The 24,645-nt window shown below is 41.7% G+C and overlaps 1 protein-coding gene across 4 annotated transcripts in view; it reads left to right on the top strand.

Moving 5' to 3' along the window:
- The window catches only part of grb10b (growth factor receptor-bound protein 10b), an 88,165-nt gene extending 63,520 nt beyond the window's left edge, over positions 1-24,645 (top strand). For 2 of the 4 annotated variants that reach the window (XM_030073529.1, XM_030073528.1), the window contains exons 6-17: positions 6,109-6,265; positions 12,135-12,250; positions 12,919-12,993; positions 15,985-16,122; positions 16,433-16,543; positions 16,962-17,060; positions 17,452-17,529; positions 17,907-18,023; positions 18,988-19,054; positions 19,240-19,327; positions 19,611-19,704; positions 20,328-24,645. In XM_030073529.1, coding sequence (XP_029929389.1) covers positions 6,109-6,265; positions 12,135-12,250; positions 12,919-12,993; positions 15,985-16,122; positions 16,433-16,543; positions 16,962-17,060; positions 17,452-17,529; positions 17,907-18,023; positions 18,988-19,054; positions 19,240-19,327; positions 19,611-19,704; positions 20,328-20,474 — 1,287 coding nt within the window. In that variant the 3' untranslated portion in view covers positions 20,475-24,645. Of the gene's footprint in view, positions 1-3,700; positions 4,282-6,108; positions 6,266-12,134; positions 12,251-12,918; positions 12,994-15,984; positions 16,123-16,432; positions 16,544-16,961; positions 17,061-17,451; positions 17,530-17,906; positions 18,024-18,987; positions 19,055-19,239; positions 19,328-19,610; positions 19,705-20,327 lie in introns of those variants that run through there. The other 2 variants (XM_030073531.1, XM_030073530.1) reach the window with 2 other exon arrangements.

Below are 24,645 nucleotides of genomic sequence, written 5' to 3'. Positions count from 1 at the left end.
TATATTCATTTTCATTTTCATTATATTTCATTTCTTTTCCTTTCGTCTCTCATTTCTCTGATCTCAGATTTGCCCCCTGTATAACCTAATGGCATACTTGCTCCTCCAAACTCCAAGGTTTCTACACACTGAAGGCACACACACACACACACACACACACACACTATAAATACAGTGTTCTTGTTCCTTCTTGTTTTTGCAGGCCTACCAGGAAGTTACTTTCACTATTAGTTCCCTTGGTAGGTTTCCAGTGGAGGGTTTTTCCACGGGGTTTTCGAAAATAAGAAGATAAGCTGCGGCGCCAACAAAGACTTACGATAGTTACACCTTTTGGTCAACACAATAATCTCCACAAAGCAATATACTCCAGTTAAGACAAAGAGAGGGCTAATATTAAACTAACAGGAACTACAACAGTCAACGTCACGTCAAGCGGCTACCTGTTTTATGCCTATATTAACCATCGACTTGAATTTTGGGATAAATTGAAGACACCCAAAAAAAAAAAAAAAAAAAAAAAAACGTTGGCCAGGGAACCGATGAGTCAAAAATGCTTACTCACTTCCTGGTTTTAGGACTTGAAACTGTAAAAGTCTGTTGCATCATGAAGTATGCTGCATTCACATCACATGTGCTGTATTTAATGTAACTGCCTTCTTCCAACATATAAATAGCATTCATCTCAATGTCCAGCTTGTATTTCAAATAGGAATTTTGACTTTTTCTGAAATGTATCTGACTAAGAGGTAAATAACACAGAAGGATAGGAAAAGTATGTGACTTTGACCATGCATGCTTTTTGAACCAACTGAGCATATTTTTAAATTAATGCTGGACTAGAGGATTTGTAACACTAGCTTGCTTTATATTAATAGGAATCTTTCCGACCTCTACTTTGCCTCCCATGTGAGTTGAATGCAGAATTCACACCAGGAATAGTTGCATCACATCCGGTGGATTGGTAAATATCTGCCTCTCTGCCTTCCCTCAACCTCTTCACCCTCAGGTCCCTGAATTCTTCCTCCTTCCTCCTTTCTCTTTCCCTTCATTCCCTCCACCTGCCGCCCTCATCAGCTCGCCTCCTCGCGTGCTCTCCTTCCCCCCGCTCTCGTCTTTCCCTTTAAGAAGACAGAAGTAGAGTAGGTCAGTTAAAACATGTCACTCCTCTGTCAGCTTTTCTCATGCCTTCCACTCACTGGGCTGTCCAGTGGCCCAGTCACACTGCAGGATTGCTGGAGCTAATTAAGGATCAATGTTGTGCTCCCAGGCAGATTATTGAAGATGAGTAAGATCTGCTGCAATCCTCTGCAGAAAATAAAACAGACAGATAGATAGATAGATAGATAGACAGATAGATAGATAGATGGCATTGCTTGTAGATTCTGTTGATTCTACTTTATCAATATGCTGATACAGTGAAAACTGTAAAAAAAAGTCTGAATTGATATAAATTACCTTGAATTCACATTTACAGTTCTTAAAAAAAAATGTACTGTTGTTGATCTAACCAATGCTATAACATGCAACTTTTTAATAATGTTTTATTTTTTTTTATTTTTTAGCTATTTTATTTTTTAATAACCTTTAAAACACATTTCATAAGAAAAAACAGATAATATATTTTTTTTTTCAAAAACTCGTAAATCGTGTTTTAACAAATCAAACAGATTTGTTTGTTAGAAAAGTAATTCATAAAATGAGTCAACAACTAGTGAATCAATTTGAATCACTGTTATGTCAGTGGTGTTCAAAGTGGGGTCGGGGGACAGCGGGGGCCACTGAGGGTCTTCCAGGGTGGTCCTCAATAACCTCAATTCATTATAATTTAATTCAGGAGCAATTGTTTTAGATAGACGGATAGATAGATAGATAGATAGATAGATAGATAGATAGATAGATAGATAGATAGATAGGTATACTTTATTGATCCCAAACTGGGAAATTCACAAATACTAAAAGCATTCATGACAGATTATTTGAACATGTTCCATCGTCAGCAGTTTGGATCTATTTGTCTTTAAGTATGACACAAACCGAAATCTCTTTTCATATCAGGGTCTGTAGAGCAAAATCAGTTCAGAAGCAGGTCTCCGGCTTAATGAAGCTCCATTTTTAGGTCCAGAACTAAAAAAAAGGTAGAAAACCAGCGGCGTGGTGCAGCTTTTACAGTGACACACCGTACATGAACCTGTTTTGCAGCAGGCATGATGTGTGCAACTTGGGGCTTTCCCCTCTGGCTGACTAACTGTGACGTAGAGGTGGGTGTGTGACTCAGTGTGTGTCTCTCTGTGTGTGTGTGTGTGTGTGTGTGTGTGTGTGTGTTAGACAGAGAGCGAGGCAGAGGGAGAGGAGGGGAGGGGAAGGGAGGGGTTGGACGGGAGAGACAGCTGTGCAGTCTAGATATGTAGTTAACAGTAGGAAGCATTCATACTACACATTCTACTGAAGTGTGTCACCAGACGGTTTCTGTCTCGCTCACGCTGCTTCCTGCTCTCTGCTTCCCCTCGCTGCTCTCATCCCTCTGTCTGTCTGTCTTTTTTCTCCCTGTGTCCCACGCAGACACACACACTTCTCTCCTTCTCGCTTTAAAGACGCACAGCTCCCCTTCCCCTTCCTCATATGTCCCTTTCTCACCCTCCCTCCCTGCCTCCCCGGCTCTTTTTCTCTCCCCTCCCCCACACCGAGACTCTCCCTCTCTCTCCAAAGTTTCCCCCCTATAGTAAATTGAGTCGTATCACTTTGGCCACTGTCACCACTGTTGCCACCACTTCCTCCTTCTTTCTCTGGAGCTCCACTCGTTCCTGGATTGCACCTCACACATGCACACACAACACACCCTCTGGAAAAGAAAACAACAACCAAAAAAAAAGAAAAAGAAACGGCTTCAAGGGCAACGTAAGGCTGTTCTTGCTTCTCCCAGACGGGGTGTGTCAAGGCTTTTGTCCGTCCGATGCCATATTAAATATCGGGAGTTAAAAGGAGAGGGGGGGGATGTGTCTGTGTGTGCGTGCGTACATGCATGTGCGTGTGTGTGTGGGCAAAAGTCTCCAGGTTTTTTGTTCTATAGAGAGAAAGAATGTTGGCACGGCGCTCGACACCAGGGAGGAGGAGAAGGTCGGAGTGTTCAAGTGCTGCTCCAGGTTTGTTTCATTTCATTTGGCCTGTAATGAGTCTTGTTACTGCTGCGAGAGGCAGAGATCTGACTGGGGAGTTCAAAGTTAAGCCACAGGGAGGGAGGGAGGGAGAGAGAGAGAGAGAGAGGGAGAGAGAGAGGGAGAGCGAGCGAGCAAGAGAGGCAAAGAGAAAGAGACAAGCCAACAAGCCCTCACTTGAAAACTTCTGGAGGTTTGAAAAAGCGAAAGAAACTTTTTTACTCCTTCCTTGTTCCCTTTCTTCCTCCTCCTGCTGCTGCTCCTCCTCCTCCTCCACCACCACCTCCTCCTCCTCCTCCTCACTGCCCCACACCCTTCTCAAATGAACCCTTTCGCTTTAAGTTCTAAAAAGAATCTGAAGCAGAGAAGCTCGCAAGCGAGGTCTGAAAAAGTTGGCTGTGTCTGTGCGTGACTGTGCGTCTGTGTGTGTGTGTGAGACGGTGCACGCACACATCTCCCGGGTCTGTGTGTCTATGTGTATACTGGAGTGTGTGTGTGTGTGTGTGTTAGTGAGTGAGTGTGTGTGTGTGTGTGTGTGTGCGCACGCCTGGGTCTGTGTGGGAATGATTACATCAGCCTGCTGCAGCCTTATGATTGGTTGGTGAGCGTGTGGTTTGATTCAGTGTGCCTCAGAGCCCGTGGCTGAGGCTGTAACCCTTTGTGAGGGGGGAGAGAGAGAGAGAGAGAGAGAAGGAGAGGGAGGGAAAGAGAGAGAGAGGGAGATAGTTGTCAGACACAACCGGCACTGGAAGCACTGTACTGTACCTACTGCCATCTGATCGCTCACTGCCTCTGTGTCTCTGCCCTGGGAGCTGCACAGGCACCGGCTTTAGGTCACACAGACAGGCTTTTTTTTTTCTTTTTCTTTTTCTTTTCTTTTTTTTTTTTTTAATAAAGACAGCCTTGACTGTCTAGATAGGCTGAAGGACCCGACTCCAGGCTGGGTGACAGGTAACTGTCAACTGTCAGCATTCGGATTTCTATCAGTTTTTCTTCCTGAAGGAGAGAAGGCGAGCGAGCAGCAGGGTTTTCTGTCTCAGTGGCTGTGTGAGTGTGTGTAGGGGAGCCGGGCTCACTCCAAAAAATGCCTTCGTGTTCCCCGGACTGCTGCCTATTGCGGGCCGTGGAGGTAAGGCTCTCTTTTCTCTCTTTCTCCGGCTCTTATCTCTCCCTCTCTTGTGTCTGCCTCTCTCTCTCTCTCGCCTTGTCTCTTCGCCTCCCTCTCTTTTACAATTTTAGATCGTTTCTCTTTGAAGTATTGCTGTGCTCTCCCCAAAGCAAGAAACGCAATGTCTAAATACCTAAAAGCTCGAAGACAGTCAAGGAGACCCGTACAAAAAAAAAAAAAAAGAGAGACAAATACATCAGCAGCTTTGCATGAATTGAAGCTCCTTAGCTTTTCGTGGTCTTTTCTCAATGACCATTTTGGATGGATACAGCACGGCTCCAGGCCTGGATACTCCACCAACTAGAACGCTATGAGCTGTGTCTTTGCCCGGGAAGGGAACCGAATTTCTCTGTCATGACGTATCCTGTTGGAAATGTGCATGCAATACATGTGTAGGATTAATAGACGAGATTCCTGTGTAGGATAACAAGGCTGGATTCTTTTGCAGGTTGTGTAGGCTGCTGTAGTTTCCACTGTGGGCCATTAGCCATGTATCCTGTGTATGTGACTACATGGCTTCCTGTTGAAATGTCAGAGAACACAGGCCAGGTGGAAGTAAATTTACCAAAATTTACAAAACATGATCAAGATGGGGATTTTTTTTTTTATTATTTATTTATTGTATTTTGGCCTTACATGTCTCCTGGATTTTCCCTGTTGACCTCTAGGGGAGACATAATAATTGAGGACTTTAATTTTCTGTGTCTTTGCAAACAGGGCACTGATATACAAGACATGTAACCTCCACAGAGCCTCCATGCTTGTGGATACGGATGTCTTGTAAGACGGTAGGAAGGATTAAACGAACAGGATCTTAGAACGCGGTTATAATAAATTATGATACATACAGCCTGGAGCGATCTGTGGTGCCTCAGTATCTGTGTGACTGCAAGTTTGACGGTGTGGATGGCCATATACGATAAAGGGAAGAAGAGAAACAGGTGTTATGCATGGACTTAAAAAGGGATAATAAATTATGCAACAAAAGTCACATTCAGTTTGAAATGCAATATGTCCATAACCCTATTACTGAGCCAAACGCAATATATTCAGTTATGGAACAAAACCCTTGTTGTGCTGGTGAAGTTGAGCTTGAAGCGCATTAGATGAGCATGTCTTATCTCGGGCTGCTTGCATACATTTTCTTGACAAGCTATAAGTGGAAACACCATGCTTATGTCCCCTTGAGCCATGCACCCATTTGGCGTAGACAGTTGTGCTCTGTGTTCACAGGATGAGATGCTTGTTATACAGACGAGTATATTTGCTTAGCTTTATATTACACCAACAAGTCGCTTAAGAAATGCTTGTCTGTGATTTCTAACACCACAATTGCTACATTGTCTTCAATGGCCATTCTTTTCTATTGTGTGCTCAAATTACAGACCTGTGGGTCCCATAATGTATAAGGGCGCTATATGATAAATGAAATGCTAACCTTTTGAAGATAATTGCTGGATTTACCCACCCATTGGGCTGTGTTTTCAAAAATGGTTTAGCTTGACTGATTTTTTCACAGCTTCGCCTTGTCAGAGTTGCCTTAAATATCCGTATTTAAACATTCATCTCACCTCATATTTAACCTTCACAGCTGAAAAGCTCTGTTGATCCTATCAGAGTTCATGTCGCTGTGTTGATGAGAGAAAATGTCTGCAGTTTTTTAAATGCCTCTTGTTGTTTTTCCATCTTAATCATTCATGAAGTCCCTTCCTACAGCAACTATACTGAAATTATCCTGATTTTTTTTCATAACTGAACCTCAAGCTGAATCGTTCTCTCTCCTCATAGATTGTGAAGATCTTCAGTGAAGACGGCATGGGCAAAGTGGTGGAGATCCCAGCAGACATGACAGCCAGGGACCTGTGCCAGCTCCTGGTTTATAAAAGCCATTGTGTAGACGACAACAGTTGGGCACTTGTTGAGCACCACCCGCTGCTAGGGCTAGGTAAGTGGCAAACCCCCGCAGGCCCGAACACTGCACACATACCCACAAAGGCACACATCGGTGCACACGAGCGCACGCACAGACACACAAGCGCACGCCCCCACACAAACACAAGGACCTTTTGGGTGGGCTGAGACATACAATACATTCACTGACATACACAGGTGCATTCACATGTATGCACGCATGCATGCCCACATACTCGGGCAGACAGATAGTTCAGGCACATATTCTCACGCAGGCATGTATTCAAGCATGAGTGCATGCACATACTGTGCAGTGAGTGCACGCACGGAGACATAAAGTCCAGCGATCTAATCACATTGGCTGTGTGAAAGGTTGCTGCAACATCGCTGCACTTTGCAGCAGAGGCAGAGCAGTGCTATCGTACCGAGGACTGAGATAGACCTGAATGCTACGCTGCTTGTCTTTGTCAAATATTTTGCTGAAGCATAATGGTCAGCTTGTGACGGACAGAGAAACTGTGCCACGCTTGAGGGTGGTTACTCTAGCACTGATTGGCTCATTTTTGATTGGGGAGGAAAGTGAAGATAACAAAAAAAATTCTACCAAGCACTTGCAAGATGCCCTAATGCAAAGGTGTCCCTGTTTACAGTATGTTATAGAGACGGAATAACAGTTGCAGTGACAGGATTAAAGGTGATGCATAATCTTGAACTTCATCATCCTAATACATGTGACTCCTGTAGAGGTGAGGCCAGAGAAGCAGGTCATCGAGATTAATGGAATTATTGATCTGATAACTGCCTGCCCAGTCAGAGGAGATGATGTTTGACCGGAGAAGGAGGTAGATAAAGACTCCTGCTTTAGTTTGCATGACTGCAAGGATTAAAGAAGGGATACAAAAATTAAAAAGACATGAATGGTGGAGAGTTTCCTAAACTTTTTCTACTCAAATAACAAGCAAAATCAAGTCATGCCAATTTTTTCCCTGGGACGCAGGCTTATTAAAACATACCAGCCCTCTCGAGGAACCAGCAGAAACAGGCCTGCAACTCATTTCGGGTCCCAACCCATAACTCATGAAACACAGCGTCTGATAAATACTATAGCCCAAAGCACGCATCTTTAGACTTGTGCTCTTTTGAGGATTACAGAATCATTTCATGTGTTTTTGCTGATTCAGCGCTTTGTTGGGAAGAGTGGTGCGAGGAGATGAAAGTTGTTGAGAAAAAATGGACAGAGGAAGAGCAACAGAGAATATAATACCACTGGCAATGTAAGAAGACCACTGTTATTTTATTTTATTTATTTATTTATTTATGTAAAATATGCTAATCTCATTTTAGCATTTGTTTTCCCAATGCAGACTATCTTGCTTGAAGTATTTCTTGTCGTCTTTTCAGAATTACCTTGTAAAAGATCATATAATATTATTTTTTTTTTAAAGAATTTACCTGATAACAATTACTCTGTTACTTCTTACCTTCACTTAAGCCCATTTTACACTCCTCAGTATTTAACTCTGCTCTGCTTAAAATTCCAACAAAGTGAGAGTACTTGAGTAGGATATTTTGGTACTTTTTCCACCCCTGCATTTTAGTTAAGTGCATACTTACATCTGTTTGAGAACCAAAATGAGGGTAAAAAATGTATTTTCACAATGGCCCATGATAGTTCCCCACAGTCATATAGGCTGTCCAGTCTGAGCTCTGAGTCATGTGTTAACAATTACTGTTCAATAGATAATGACAACATGATGTTATAATTAGCCTCTATATTGTCAAGCCACTAAAGAGAGAGAGAGAGGCGATAGGCAGCTAAACGAAGAGCGTCGTGAGTGGGAGCCACGAGGTGAGGAAGTAAAGGAAGAGCAGGCGATAAATGAAGGTGATGGCCACGTAACTGAAGAGCTACTGTAACAAAGCCTTTGTCGACTTCTGCTCCTCTCAGCATCACAGACAGTGTAATGCTATCGATCCCCCACTCTAAACGACACGGAGAGAAGGTGATGCAGATGATTGATGAAGAACTTAACAAGCTTTCTGTCATGTTAGAGGCTTTTTAGTTCAGGGAGCAGGAATACCGCCAACCCGACCCTTCCTGAAAACAGAAGCCTTCATTGCACCATCCACCTCTAAACTGTACCGGCCTAATGTGGAAAAGTTAATGTAATGTAGTGTAATGTAAAAAAAAAAAATAAAAATAATAATAAAAAAGGCCAAAATGACTATGGAGATGTGAGTAATGAGAGATTACATTCCAGTGTGCAGTAAATGAAGTGGAACTGGAATTGTATTTGAAATTAGCCAGCGCCTTTTAAGAGTCTGCACTGATGTAACGTCAGTCACATGCACCGCAAAAAATATCCCTCTGTACAACTTATGTAATCTAATATTCAGTCGAAAAATCCAATTTATGAATGGAGAGTTTCTTCTTCATACTACTAGAATGCCTTATTCTACCTTTTTTCAAGGTCTTGATACTTACTTCAAGACAACCCCTGTAACACTGAATACCAAACTATAAAAAAAGTTATAGTTTTATAGCTGCTACTATAAAAATAACCCTGAATATGACTTGTTATGGCACTTACTTTGTTGCAGTGTGGCTGCATTTATCTAAACATTGGCTGAAGATGATTAGAAAGAGCATTATAGATCTTTAAACAGTCTCCGAACTTAAGTATTTAGCAGAGTGAGGAAACAAGTATCATGCTGTAGCTCACTAAGCATGACACTTTTATTCCTAAGTGCTATAAGAGCTGAACACTGGCTGCCATGAGCTGCCTGAGCACTAAGTGTGGCAGTAAAATCCATAAAATTAGAGTCTAGAGGAGAAAAAACAAAAGTGAGAGAAGGTGCTCGATTGCGGGGGTTACTGAAGGTACTTTCATTTGTTCCTGTATGAAGAAGGAAGAGTGCCTTGGATTTCTCTCAGGGTGATTTTGTGTTAAACTTGGCAGTATAACAGTAAGTTTGGAAAGCTGCGGCCAGCTGAACGTTAGAAAACCCAGCCTCCCCCCGAGGAGAGGGCGATTATAAAGCACTTATGGAAGACAAGTTGAGCCTGTGCTCTGTGCTCATGTCTGTACATTTTAACAGATGTTGGAGAGAAGGGGGTGCAGTTTTATACATAGCTATGCGCCGCGTCGTGAAACTCAAATAGCCGCTGACACATTTTTAGAGATGTAAACATCTGAAAAAGCACTTTAATTTCGGCTGCCTATCAAAAATCTGTTTCATGTGACATCTGCCCTTCTTTCAGGTCATGTTTGACATTACGAAGAATTAACTCTTGTTAAATCCACTCACGGGCTTTGATGCAGTCGTACGTCATGTTTTGACTTGTGGCAACTTGTAGGAAAGGATATTGCACTATTCAGTGTGCAGGCCCCAAATCTCTAATGTAATATTTCATCATCCATTATCATCTGATTACTTTTCTCATCAGCTCTGCCAACAGGATACTGCCAAATGCAGTTAGCTTGGTTTGTTTGATATTACATCATTTCTTGGCTCAGAGCATCGCTAGTCTATTATAGCCCTTATTTTGGCACACCTGTACTCCAACTGTATTCTTTATGGGTCCAGGATAGCTACTTATCATATTTTATGTTTAGAAGTTTGAGAAGGTGAGATGTGTGAAGAGTGCTGATTCTCAAAATTGAAGGGCTGTGCCTCTCATTTCGTGTGTGTGTGTGTGAACGTGCGCGCATTTGTGTCATACTGCAATTTCACATATACTTGAGGATTTTTGTATATTTATGAAACATTACTTGTATGTTAAAAGGCACAAAAATCAGCCAGAAATATTTGTGCATTTGTACATGGACATTCTCTCCAAATGTATTTTGAGTGACCAGTATTTTATTTTATTTTCTTTAACCAAGAAATCTCTGGAGATACCGTATCTGTTTTCCAAGAGGGGCCTGGCCAAGATAGCAGTAGCCAGTACAAAACATACATTTGAAAACATCACATAAATACACAAATACAGTAGCAACAGCAATACGACATGCTTAACCATTGTTGAATCTACAATTTAAAAGGTATATACAGGGTTTAATCAAGGAGGGTCAGACTTTACTAAACATATTAAGAAACATATGTGAAATACATTGATCCTATATATTTTTTGCAGGTTGGGGTGTGGCTCCGTGTGAGTTTACTTACTTGTGTGTCTGTGTGTGTGTGTGCGCTAATGTCTCTGGAGTGTGTGCACACAGTGTGTACAGTACAATCTATCTGTGCTGCATATGCACAGGCTGTGATGCGTAATGTGTGCACATGTGGGTGGATGGTTGTCCAGAATAGAAGTTTCAGAGGATCCTGAACAATAGTACGCTTGAATAGAGCAGCCTATTCCCGTACATCGCTCACCCACTCACGGTACACCACTGAATGGGGGGAGATAACCCTTAGAGATAAATGACACTGACCCCTATTTGTCACCCTCAAAAGGTTAACAACTCCGGGATAGTTTGGTAGTGATGCCAGGGTGAGTCACTGTCACAGGCGTGAGTGACTCATCAAACCAAGGCGACAGAATGAAAGAGAGAAATGGAGAGAAAATTGGGGAGTCGTGACAGTGATGACGGGATCGTGACAGGGAGAGATAAAAAGGGAGAATGAGGGAGACAGATGATATGTGGTGAGATAGAGCTATCATGTCGGTTTGTATCGCAAGCCCAATCTTTTCCATTGCACGTCAAAAAGGGTATCAGAATATGCATGATTTATAAAATGCAAATTTGATTTATGGTGGTGGGGGGGGTGGGGTGGGGGGGTGGGGGTGGGGGGGGGGGGGGGGGTGGGGGGGGGGGGGGGGGGGGGGTCTCTTATTAAAACCAGAAGAGAGAACTTCACTGTTGGAACGAGCCTCAGTGAGTCACGTCCAGTTTGAGCATCACTGAGAATTCCAATCGCCAAGACCGGTCTGGTGATTGGTCTGTTGAATCATATCCTCTTTTATTCCTATCCAGAGAGGGAGACATTGTCTGATGAGAAAAGGGTGCGTGATTGTAAGTCCACCGTAGCCTGCAGACTGTTTGACATGCATTTGGCATGTTCGTCAGTCAAGGTCAGTTGGTTTAGTGAGCACAAACAATTTAAAGCGGTCTGCAGTTGAAGGCATGCCTGCAGGCTTTAAGACACACCATATAAAATACACTTTATAGGCATTGCAGGCTTTGCCAGCATCTCTGTTTTTTTCCTCAGTGCACCTATATCCTAATATACCAATGTTATATCCGTGCTTTCATCCCATTTTTGTCCAGTTCACCCATCCCATCCATCCTGAATTCAAATATTGTCCATTTGTGACAGAGCTAAGTGTGTGGTCCCAGTGGTCGTGCATGCAGTGTGTGAAGTTCAGCTGAGGTTGTAGAGGTTGTGTGGTTGCCTTTGTCACACTTACTTGGAAGACCGGCCTAGTTTATCTTGCAGTTTCGTTTTTACTGGTGTTCTATTTTCACTTTAACTGGTGTCACTGTCTGACTTACAGGAAATGATAAGGGATCATTTTCTCAAAGGATAGCTACACACGTTTCATATTGCACATTATACATGCATACAACACTGATTGCATTTTAAACATGTGTAGCATATTGGGGGAAATGCTGTGTGTTTTTAACAACTATTTTTCCTCTGTTGTTCTAAATTCTTTCCCATTTCTCTCACAGGTTTTTGTACACACAGGAATTGAACCTTCAAATGATACTTTTCCTAGTTGTGGCTGAACAAATATATGCTGTTCTAGACTGTTAGACCTCTGGCTTTGCCTCAGCATGCTTAACTGGAATTAATGCTGCCTTTTTTAAATTAATGCTGGCGTTTAATGTTAATGGGAACTCATCAGAAGAGGATAAAGCAATAATGTGTCTTTCTTATTTGCTCTCGCCCCTCAGAGCGCTGTCTAGAAGACCATGAGCTGGTGGTTCAGGTCCAGGCCTCCATGAACAGCGACAGTAGATTCCTCTTCAGGAAGAACTATGCCAAATATGAATTCTTCAGAAATCCCCTGGTAATTACTTTTTTTTTCTTTTACATTTCCTAGCATGCTGTCTCTCTCCCGGCCTGTCCTCGTTGAAATGTGTTACACCCTTGACTAGCTATATACAATATGTCTATATCATTTCTTTGTGGAGCCACAGCTATTCATGCATTCTGTTTCTATAGCTTTGGTTAACCACTTTTTACATGACCTTATATGTTCTCTATAATGGTGTCAGTGTTGCTCTTTTACAAGCGTAAGAGTGGAATTTGTGGTTTTATATCGTGTGTCAGCCTGAACTCTGCACATTGGACGTTTGATAGATTGCAGAGCTTTATTGAAATCGTACATCTCTCATAGGAAAAAAAAATTAAAAGCGGAGTTGCCTCTTGCCAGGTGTCGTCAGGCAGTTCAGTGAAACGATAAGATCTCTTGAGGAGTTTAATGCTGCAGTGCTGCTGCGGTCATTCACTTTAAAGATGAAATGAAAGGAATGTTCTTCCTTAAAGTGCCTCTCTTTGTTTTCTTTTTCTTGTGAAATAGCGCAACAGCCCGTGCTAATGAGTTTGGCATGTCATTTTGTTGCTGTCAGGACTTCTCAACCTACAATTATTGTCACAGTAACTGATATTCTTGTTCTCTCTGTCTCTCTCTCTCTCTCTCTCTCTGTCTGTCTCACCCTCTCTGTCTGCCACCAGACATTTTTCCCGGAGCACATGGTTGCATGGTGCCAGGAAACCAATGGTACGATTCCACCGTCTCAGCTCCTGCAGGTACACGCAGCGCACACACACTTGCACATGCACGCACACACAAGCGCACATGCAGAAGCCCTGTCTTTACCTCTCATGCACACACACACCTCTCTCCCTCTCCGTCTCTAATTCTCTCTTCCTCGTACCCACACGCACACAGCTTATTTTACCTAAGAGTCAGCAGCCTCTACATACTGTACTATCAAGCTGGCATACCTCAACTCTGACCCTTAGACAGCGTGTCTCGTCCAAGCCTGTAGTAATAACCACCGTTGATCTTCTGTTGACACATGACTGTCTCGGCACACGCACCACAAGCCCGACGTGTATGACGGGTGGAATTAAGCAAGTCAGAAATAGAACATACAATGCCTTACCTACCTACCGACCTACCTGCTGTCTGTTTGCACATGACAAATTCATACAAGTGCGTCACGCTCCCTGCCTGCCCCACACACCACTTTAGGCTATGTCGTGATTGCATGACAGATCTGAGAAAAAAAAAAAAAAAAGAAATCTGGGTGGAGACGAGACAAAAAAGAAAAGATTCTTGGGATTTTGAAGAGCTTTGGTCTTAATGGAGCGAGGGTTTACATGCAGTCTGACTCTTGCCTGTCTCGTTTAATGGAGCTGTCAGAGACTGAACCACAAGTGGAATCCATCCCTTCATCCTTGCCACTCACGGAAAGCTTTTAACCTCCCCGCCGATCATGTATAGATGTTACTTTCCGTTATGCTCCACCAAGATGAGTCAATAAATGAATGGCACGGGTGGGCGAGCCAGAGTTGTGTCAGGAACCCAGGGTGTTGGACTAATTCTAAACAGAAAATCACTGTTAGTGCACTGTCAAACCCAGGCTTATTTTCTGAACCAGGCTCAGCCAGGTGTTAGAAATATTTGCTATCATGCAGGAAACATGCGTCAGTGCAAAGCAGCAAGGTGCAGCGCCCGAAACAGAAAGCCTTTTGGAATAAGCGTTGCGTGTGAATGCGCTCTCCACAAATTTCAGAAAATGTTCATGCTTGAAGCCTGCTGTAGGTAGTTTCCAAAACATTAGGAAACATGTGCTTCGAATATTGAACAGTTCTCTGGAAGAGATTACTTTGTAGCCACAAGCCACAGATTCCAAATCAGCTCTAATAACTTAACTTGCCACTTCGTAGTGTGATATTTTTGTGAAACATGAAGACCACAAACTCCAAATGTGTACTTGTGTCAGTCTCAACCAGCGGAAACAAGTATTCCATCTTCCAAACAAGTGTGACATTAATAGCATACTTCAGACTCCCACAAGACATTCAAGACTTTCAGGTCTTGGGAATTCAGGCTGTAAGAGTTCCCAATAGAAATGTATGTTGAGTCAATATATGTATTTGTCTTGGCAGGCACATTACATAAGAGAGTTTGCATTTATATTTTCTCCTTGCCACGTTTAATATAGAACATAAAAATGTTTTCAGAAGTTAAGTATGGTCCCTGTTCAAAACACAAATATACATATATCTGCCAAGAACCTGTCAGTCCTCTGCAGCTCCCCTCAGTGGGCAAATACCAGACAGTGAGTTTCAGATATATAGGTCAATGGCCAGAATCTGCACACTGTTCCTTTCAGCCTCAGGCTCAATGATGAGCTTTCTTTACAGTATTTTTTTTTTTTTTTCATAAGTGATTTATTTGTGAAACAATACCCTGTGTCTTTGTAGATCTGGTGACATCTGTATGAATGAGACAATTCTGTAACCTGCAGAAACATATGGGCTGCCTGTTGATACTACACTGTGTTTATGAATGTTGATGACAGATTTATGTTATGTCTGCTTTTTTTTTTTTTTTTTTGCATTGGATAGGGATGATTTTTGATCCTTTGATATATGGTTGAGGAAGGGCTGAGTAACCACCTTAATCGCACTTTAATATTGGCATTGTAAGACTGTCAAAAGATGAAGATGATTTTCTAAACCCAGTCTCTGGATGGACTTTCTGTAACGGTGTGTGGACTCTGGCCATTGACCTAGATATCGGAAGCTCATGTGTTTGTTCTTTTGGGATCTATGCACCTATACGGAGTGCTGTTGGAAGTATATTTCTGGCGTGGCATTTCCCAATTTTATAGTACAAATACCATACACTACAACCGTGGTTTATGGGAATTTGAGCTGCCTCCCGAGGTCAGTTTTAAGCTGCCAGTCTTGCACTTTTGCAACAAGCCCAGTCGATACTCCACTCTGTGATGACTCTGCAGATGACTTCTGCTAGTCTTCAGCACCTGGTTGTGGCACCAGTGATATGATCCCTGCTCCAAGGCTTTCAGGCAGAAGGCTATTGTCCTCCGACATTCCTCTCCTGAAGCGGAGGGGCCATGATGTTGAATCAATCTTGCTAAAACCAACAAGGATGGCCTTGGGGAGGACATTTAAGACTGAATCCTACACTTTGTGTGCTGAGGCTTGGCCTGCTCAAGCCAAGAGATGGAACAAACCCAAACCAAGTGATCTTATGATGTTCCCTGGCCTTCCTCCGTAATGTTTGTGCACAGTGCGGCCACTTTGCCAGCACCGTCCTTCAATCCTCTATCCCTGAACACACCTCCTTCTGAGTCACTGGTCTCAGGCTTAACGTTAGATCCTGTGAAGTGGCTAGGAGATTACCAAATCCTGCCTGTTGGTGTGCCACCGGCCTCACCATGCCATGATACATCTATGACCTACCATAGCCTAATCAGCTGGGTTCTTTGCCTTCCACTTCTCCCAGTAGCAGACTTTGTGGTTTCATAGTTTAGCGAAGGACATGGGATCCATGGGAGAAGTCCAAGATTGTACATCCAGACATTAAACTTACTTGGTAGTCTTGTTGTATCTTCTGCACTGACCAGGTACCAAGGGGGGCGTTATGTCTTCTCGCACTGTATGAATTTATGATATTGAATGTCTAACAATTGCATCAGCAGGGTTGCTTTTACTTGTGAAATTTTGACCCCATTTTGACCCATTTTTTCCCCTGACTTTCAGAACTTCTTAGCGTCCAGTAGCTGTCCAGAGATCCAGGGATATCTGTATGTGAAGGAGCTGGGTAGGAAGTCATGGAAGAAACTTTACATGTTCCTGCGGCGCTCGGGACTCTACTGCTCTACAAAAGGAACCTCAAAGGTGCAGTAATTGCGTCTCAAACGTTCAAATCTACTGATATGTAGTTTTTAAATGTAATTATTTCATCATCACAATTATTCTTTTCTTTGTTCCTGTTTTATAAAGAATCCACAATGAATTACTGCAATATCTATAATTAGTTATCATAAAGTAAATATTCATAAATAAGCATCGGTAAGCTACAATCCTGGCAACCTTCAAAGTACCAGCTCTTTATTGAGGTGGGCTCTGTCTGTCTCTGTCTCTCGTCATGCCTCCAGGCTGTGGCTCTGATGTGATGTTCTGACATATTAATTATTTCTGTCTCCAGGAGCCCAGGCATCTACAGTTACTAGCAGACCTAGAGGACAGTAACATCTTCACTGTCATCACAGGCAAAAAGCAGCACAGTGCACCCACAGAATACGCATTCTGCATCAAGGTGAGTCTGATGATTGAAGTGAATTGGAGCTGTTAATGAAATGAGATGAGAGAGAGATAAGATAGGAATGTAATGTCAGACACTCGTAAAATTTGATTTGTGTCTCATGAGAATAGTACAGTGCATATGTAACATGAAAGCAAACGTGTGGGTTGAAGGTCCCCATTGTGACCGGTGACTTTATTTCTAAATAGTTTTCCAATGTAGGTCAGTAAGGCTACTAATTCACAATATTTTGCTTTGTAATCTTCTTTTGATGTGACATCTATTGCACTGTGATTGAGTCCGCAGCTAAATTTGCCAGAAGCTAAATTTGGCCTCACTGTCCCACCTCACCTCAATCAGTAGAACCATGATGTGTTGTAGGCAACAGTTTTGTGGACTCTGTTCTGATTGGCTGAAATATGTTGATTGACAGCCCAATAAAGGCCGTGCTGAGCTGAAAGAGCTGAGGATGTTGTGTGCCGAGGATGAACAGAGTAGGACCTGCTGGATGACTGCCTTCCGACTCTTTAAGGTACTAACAGTATGATCTCAAATATGGAAATTTCCATGCAGACATGTGGGAGGTTATCTTTGGTCAGAAAAGTCCTGGAACAGCAATTTTTAAACTGAATTTGGTGACACAGTTAAACATGAGAGCATCCAGGAAACCGTTTTAATGCATCTTAGTCTAAAGACAAGACTTGCTTAATCACACTTGGTGTCACGCTAAAATATTTTCAAGTACTAGATTACTATCTCACCTGTAGCAGTTTATATCAATTTGCTGAAAAATGCTGTGTGTTACATAACATTAGACTCTGTTTCCAAAACTTTGCAGTATCATTAATTATTCAAGGTTGTTTTGGATTATTAATCAAGAATTTGATAGTTTTGCATGACCAGTGTTTCCCCTTTCCTCACAGTATGGGATTGTATTGTACCAGAACTACAAGATTCCTCAACAAAGGAAAACCTTACTCTCACACTTCTCAGCACCTGTGGTAAGTTTTCCTTTGTCACTAAAATTCACTTGAAGCATCCTGAAACATATATCAGTGCATCTTTTATTTCCATGTAGCACTTAAGCTTGGAAGAACTCCTGAAGTTTTGGCCTGAGCAAAACACTGACTGATGTTACGTCAGAAATGCTGCTCTGTTGTTCCTCATTATTCGCCAGAAACAGCTTACGAACTAGTCTAACTAGTTTGACAGTGTGCATAAAGCAAAATGCTTAATTATGGCTTATATTGCGGCTATCTGTGGTGCCTTGCCACGAGTTGTCTTTGTTTGCATCTGTATCTAGCTGCATCCTGTCATATCTATCTTGCTGCCTCTCTAGTCCACAGTCTGACTGCTGTATGTTTCTGTTGCCCCCTAGCGGAGCGTGTCGGAGAACTCCCTTGTGGCCATGGATTTCTCAGGGAGGATAGGCAGGGTGATTGACAACCCTGTGGAGGCTCAGAGTGCTGCCATGGAGGAGGGACATGCCTGGAGGGTGAGACACTTGCCTGGATTTTTAAATTACTTCTTTGAACCATGCTATTAGTGTACCTCAAAACCCTAATATGATTGCTAAAGATAGCATTATATATTTTGCTCAAATGCCGTTTGACAACCAATTTTCCAGTGTTGATTTTCCAGTAGTAATTATTTTGAGTTGACAAGAGCTGTCTCTTGTTTCACAAGGCTGATGCAGCTCAGGGGCAAAAGTATTAAATTAGCTCTTTTGGCTGTGGACTGGGTGCAAATACTGGCATGGTGTTGTTATGAACACCTTCAGTGTGGAGCTATGTTAGTCAATTTTGCTCCCATAAAAATAAAAAAAATAGTTATCTTACAATGGCATGCCTTTCTGTGAAACACTTTGTAAATTATTATTATCATCATTATTGTTACAGTAGTAGTAGTATTTATGAGTAATTTATCATAGTTCATTCAACCAACTGAATAGTAGGAATGAAAAGACACCTGACTTGACCAGAATACTCATTATGCACTTTGTACTGCTATCCGCAGGCCATTATTTTGGTTTATGAAAGAGTAACTAAACCCCAAACTGAAATCTGTGTAATCTCTGACCTCTGGTGGTGAACAGTAGGGTGCCTGATCTTTGGTGGCAGGTGATGTCACCACCCATAGAGAACAACAGGTGATGACATAACCTGCTGCCAAAAACAAAGCACCCTACTGTTCACCATCAGAGGTCAGAGATTACAGAGATTTCAGTTTAGTTTAGTTTCAGTTTAGTTACTCTTTACCAAAGCCCTGTTTGTGTGACTGTTTGAACAGTAGGACTCACCTGTAGTGCTGTGGGGCAATCTCATTTGAATTTTTTCTCCAGCACTGAGAAATGTTAAAGTTAAAAAGCAGTGTATTTGAAGTACCTACTCTGGCCTCTCCTTTATACCAAATCATGAACTAATCCCTATTGTGTTGTCTGTCTGTGGCGTCTTTCTCAGAAGAGGAGTCAACGAATGAACATGCTGGGCTGCCACAGCCCCCTACACCACTCCTCATTAAGCTCAGGTAAATCCAGTAATTTATCTCAAACTTTGTCTTGGAACACTCTCAAATGGGTCATCTCTTTTTCCTCAGTATATTTTGGAGTCATCAGTTACCCCAGCTTAGATAAAATAAGAGCTTTTCTATCTCTGTGTAACTCAGTATCAAAGTGTGTGACACCAATAAAATTGTTTCTGTTTTCTGTGCAGTCATCCATGTAGCTCAGCTGTGGTTCCACGGCAGGATAACCAGAGAAGAATCCCATCGTATCATCCACCAGCAGGGACAAGTGGACGGGTAAGACTAATTTGGATTTACAACAGATTCCTGAAGTTATGATTCTTCTGTGATTGGAAAGACAGAAAGAAAATAACTGCCAGCCCTGGCTTTTGCAATAGTGTCATGTGTATGGACGAATCTGGATCACTCAGATGCCAAATTCTTACAAAACCAATTTCATGGATAGGGTTTTCCTCTTCAAAGCAAAGCGCAAAAAACAATGACATTGTTCCAGACTGCAACCTTAACTGTCTAGCTAACTAAAATCCTCTCAAGATCCCTTTCTCTTCTCCCCGTACAGGTTGTTTCTTCTGAGAGTCAGTCAGAGCAACCCCAAGGCATTTGTGCTCACACTGTGCCATCACCAGAAAATCAAACACTTCCAGATACTACCGGTATGCATTTATTGTCTCTCATCACTTTGTGTATTTTTAATTGCATGGGGATCATTGAATCTTGAGTTGCAGTTTATCACCATCTTAAGATATTCATGGTGCATGTGCAAAGTTTGGATGGAGTGGAGATGATTAATACTCTTCTTAGAAATTACAGGGATTAAATAATAGGAGAAAATCTGTGGATAGTGCAGTGGTTTGTTAGTTTTTGTCAGACAAGAACTTTGATTAACCTAGCATCAAGACAATGAGACTGCCATCAGTTTCAACATAATGGGTCCAGTACTTAATGCGCCCTGGTGCATAGGGCCCCAGCCAACTTGTACCATCCAGTAAACAGACAGTGTGGTACTGCAGCATGCACGATAGCGAAATAAGTACAAAAAACCATAGAGAAACATAGAAGAGCCAGTTATGAAATGGTAATGGTAAGCAAGAAGACAATGTCCTTTTAAGGATTCCTCAAGAATCTGATTGTTCAGTTGATCTAAATGCCTATATGCCAAATCCAGGTGTATTCCCTTAAGAAGAGAGTCACATTTTCTAATTTTCATCCTGCTCTGTCCTCTCTTTTGCTATGTGACGCATTGCTGCTCTGTCTTTGCTGTGTTGCGTCATCAAAGTGTGAAGAGGACGGCCAGGTCTTCTTCAGCCTTGACGATGGCTCCACCAAATTCACCGACCTGATTCAGCTGGTGGAGTTCTACCAGCTCAACAGAGGAGTGCTGCCTTGTAAACTCAGACACCCCTGCACCATTGTGGCCTTATGACATCTTCTGACCCCGTGACCCCTGCCACTTGACCTGACTCTGCCTAAAACAAACACACAAAACAAAAAGAATCTTTCTGTCGGTTGGTTCTTTTTTCTTTTTTTTTTTTTTTCTTTTTGAGAAGCTGGTGAATTACCTAATGTTTCGCTGTTGTCGTTTTACTTTGTCGTGAGTCCGCTGGAGACTGCTGACTTGTTTGGTCGGTCGGTTTGTCGCTCGTTGGACGTGGAGGAGCCGGATGCACAACTTGCTCGCATGGGTTCCTCAGAGAAGACGAGAGGAGCTAGTCTGAGGAAGTGAACCTGCCGTTTTTGTCAACGCTTTCACAAAATCTTCTGCAATCTTCCTACCCATATTCATCAATAAGCTTGGACTCACTCATCCACAAGGTGTACCAGTCTAGTTTTCACACAGCTCAAGTGTAGACTACGTTTTCCTTCCACTGGACAATCAGCAGGACGCTACGTTTTTTGTGTGGACCACTCTGCTTTCTCAGAACAAACAGTAGTCTCTTGTTCAAATTTATCCTCACAGCCTATAGTTGGAGAGCTGATTGTCTCTTAGTTTTGCACTCACTGAACTGGGAGTAGCCTTTGACGGATGCATGATTCTCCACTGTCACATTACAGTACTTAACTATGACATGGCGCCAGCTCCCTCCAGTGTCACAGGCATGTAAGGACATGTCAGAATTCAACAGGAAAGACGTGCTGAGATGTGGAGGCACCAGAGGCAGTTGAATCCTTTTGAGTTTTGGAGACATCAGAAGGAGAGCTGTTTTTTTGAACCCTTTGTCTGGTCAAACAAGCCTGGAAATAAGTAGCTATGGAAAAATCTGGAACTGATGGGAAAAAAAGCTATTCTTCTAAAAGAAGCTTGCTGGACAACGCCGGATCTTTTATCGCCCACCTTGAAAGAAATTTGTTTGCTCATCTCTGACCACACAGGGTTTATTTGCTCATTCATACATTCATTGCAATTCTGTATTATCATCAGTTTGACTTTGAATAATTTTGTTTAAATTCTGTCGCTGCTCTCTGGATAATTTGTAGCTCTTTCTCAGCTCTACACACATAAGCTACAATATAAGATCATTCTCTAATTATTGTTGTGATGCACAGCTCCTGTTCCTTAAAGTATTCATTACTATGGGTGTTCATTTCTGTTTTGCCCATTCAAAACCACAAAATGAACAAGCCTAAATCAAATCAGTGTCATTCAGGGTGTAAAAATACAGTAATAAAGCTATACTTTTGAATTCATGTATGTAATCAGGTAGTCATCAGGGGGATTGTGATGATGAAAGGTGAAACCAGGTAACTATTTGGGGGAAGTTGGCAAATGCAGTTATATGCAGTAATGTGTTTCTCACAACCATTTTCTTCCAATGCAAGCAAAGGCTTAATGCTTTCCGTTGCAAGACAGCGAGCATAAGATTAGTTTGAACATTAAAGGGCGTCAGACTTCTCTGATTCCCGTCACACAGAGCACAGGGAAGAATAACCACTAACATTCCCCTCACAAGCTTCACCCACTTCACAGTCAACACAGTCGATGTTGTATTCTCTCGCAAAGGAATGAAACTGGAATTTCAAAGACGGTAGCATTTGACTACAACTACGGCACCCGTGTTGATTATTTTAACCCAAGACTCGTCATTTGAATCGTTTTGCCTCTGGCACTGGCTTAGATTGAGGGCATTGGACATCCCGCGACTCGGACAGGACAGGACAGGTTCAGGAATAAAAAAATGTTTTTGTCATGTCAGTCATGGTCAATGAAACAGGAAAGTAATGTGAATTAATTTTCATTGAAAGTCCATGACATTGTCCCCAGCAGATAGGCATCAAATTGCGATTTTCAGTGGTGTCAGGTCCTTTTTAGCATTGATTGATCATGTCTGGCCAGCTGGATTGGATATGAAAGGCAAACCCTCGCCACCTTACACTCTGGGAAGACTTAGATAAATGCTCAAAAGTTATTGAAAGGATCTGAGCTAATATTTGTCCCTGGCCTTATACCTAGCCTTGTCTGTTGCTTCACACCAGAGCAGTTTTCCTACCTTTCAGAATCACCCTCTGTAGAACACCCCATCATAGATGGCTGGTTTCTCAAACATAAAAATTCTGGACGTTTTGTAAATGAAAAAGACATTTTTTTTTTAAATTCTATGACTAGGCCTGGAATTTTTGATCACAAACTTGAAAGTTTAGGTTAGCTCTGTTCTGGGACACGACCCGGCAGATGAGTAGAAATGTATTTTACCTGTGATACAGCAGTTAGAAAGAGCCATCACTTTATTTGAGTATTTACCTACAGGTTATCTTAAGCTATTTTGATCAGTTCAGACACAGAAAAGCCACACTATATTGACACTGTGTGCATGGTCACCGTTATTTAACTAAGATGCAATGACTCAATAATTTTTTTTTTAAAGTATTGTTTCATCAAAATGTATTTATTTATCTGGATGTGAGTGATTACTTGAAAATTTTAGATTTCTTTTTTTTTTTTTTCTCAGCGCTGTTCTGTACTGTTTTCTTTTGTCATTACCATGAAATGATTGACCAGTGTGATTAATTATTACTGTAATGACATAGCATCTATTGATAACCTATATTCTGTTTCCTTTGTTGTTTTTATGTTTGATCACTCAAACAAATCATTTTGTCATCTTCAACACTTGTTATGAAGTGATGATTTGAAGCACACTGCTATCCATACTGTTAAGATCATCATTCCAAATAGATGCCAGATGGAGTGTTGTGAAATCAGAAACACCAACACCTGGGTTTCTCAAAGCATCAGTAGCTCAAAGTTGTGCTTTATAGCTTTTGTTGCTCCGTGCTCGTGTTCCATTTTAAAATTTACAGTTTCTTTATTTGAAGAAAGTATTGGTTTTTCCTTCATCACTGTGTTGTGGTGAGTAGTGTTAGCAAAACAACACAAATGAAATAAAGAACAACTATGGCTACACGTTTTGGGAAACTTGGCCTAACAAGCCTCAACATTCTCATAATTCACTATGTTTCACAAACAGTTGAAATGCCTTGCCTTCTAGAGAGAATACTGGAAATATAGTGGTAGGAAGAAAAACAAATTCCCCCTCCACCTGGACTTCTTACACAAAATCTTACGTTTTATCCTTGAGATAAAAAAAAAAATCTTAAATAGGAAGATGAATTGCAAAACCTCCCCCACTGTAAGGTATTGCCACAATTATTTCAATTGCATAAATGTGTTGAATTATCCCCTTTAAACTGCAATGCATGGGGTTTTATGACTCGTAATGCAAAACATCTCAGTTCAGCTTTTTTCCTTGGAATCACTGTAATCACTGCATCGGGCCCTTTCTACCAGAATCAAAAAAAAAAAAAAAAAAAAAAAAAAAAGTTTATTTAGTTGGTTTTATCATGTGGATTGGATGTGGATGCACCCATGTGCATCATGGGTATATTACATAGGACTTTTGTTACGTAAAAGACCTCACTGATTATCTGTGGACGTTTTCCTGACAAGAATCTGGATTCTAAAAGTGTATAAATTCATCATTCTCTTGTTGCTCAAAGTCATCTTAAACTACTGAGATGACAGTGGAAATTGTTATTAGCTATATTTAGTTCCCAAAGATTTGGATTCAGTCTACCCATTCTGCACACATCCTCAGACACTACTCTGCTGTTGGTTTCTGTCCAGTTGAAGTGGATGGGAGCAGATATGAACAAGTGAAGAACGGCCTCGTAAGGTGGAGTTGGCATTTGAAACTCAAGTGGGATAGGATATCAGATATACAATGTCTTTCTTCTGGAGTCGGAGTTGTCAAGCGAGTGATTTGTTCAAATTTAACAAAGTGAGACAGTTGGCAGGTACAGTATATAATACATCAGGGGATTTGGGTATGTACATTTTTACACTAAAGAGAAATGAATGTAACTGGGCTGCTCAGGGCTGACTTGGAGCATGTTAAAAACTACTGGTCCATCAGATCTCTAGGAGTTTTTTGTATAGTGTGTTGATGGATTCATGAATATTGTTTTGTTTGTTTCATTAAGCTGGGAGTTGTAACAGCAGGCATTTCTCCAGTAGCTGCGCCACCAATCTGCTTGGACTTTTTGTGATTAGTTGTGATTTACTTGAAAAAAAAAAAAATCTCCTTGCAGCAAACTAAGTA

This window comes from Myripristis murdjan, chromosome 16, assembly GCF_902150065.1.
Source record: "Myripristis murdjan chromosome 16, fMyrMur1.1, whole genome shotgun sequence".
Lineage (NCBI taxonomy): Eukaryota > Metazoa > Chordata > Actinopteri > Holocentriformes > Holocentridae > Myripristis > Myripristis murdjan.
This window is presented reverse-complemented; position numbering and strand designations above follow the sequence as displayed.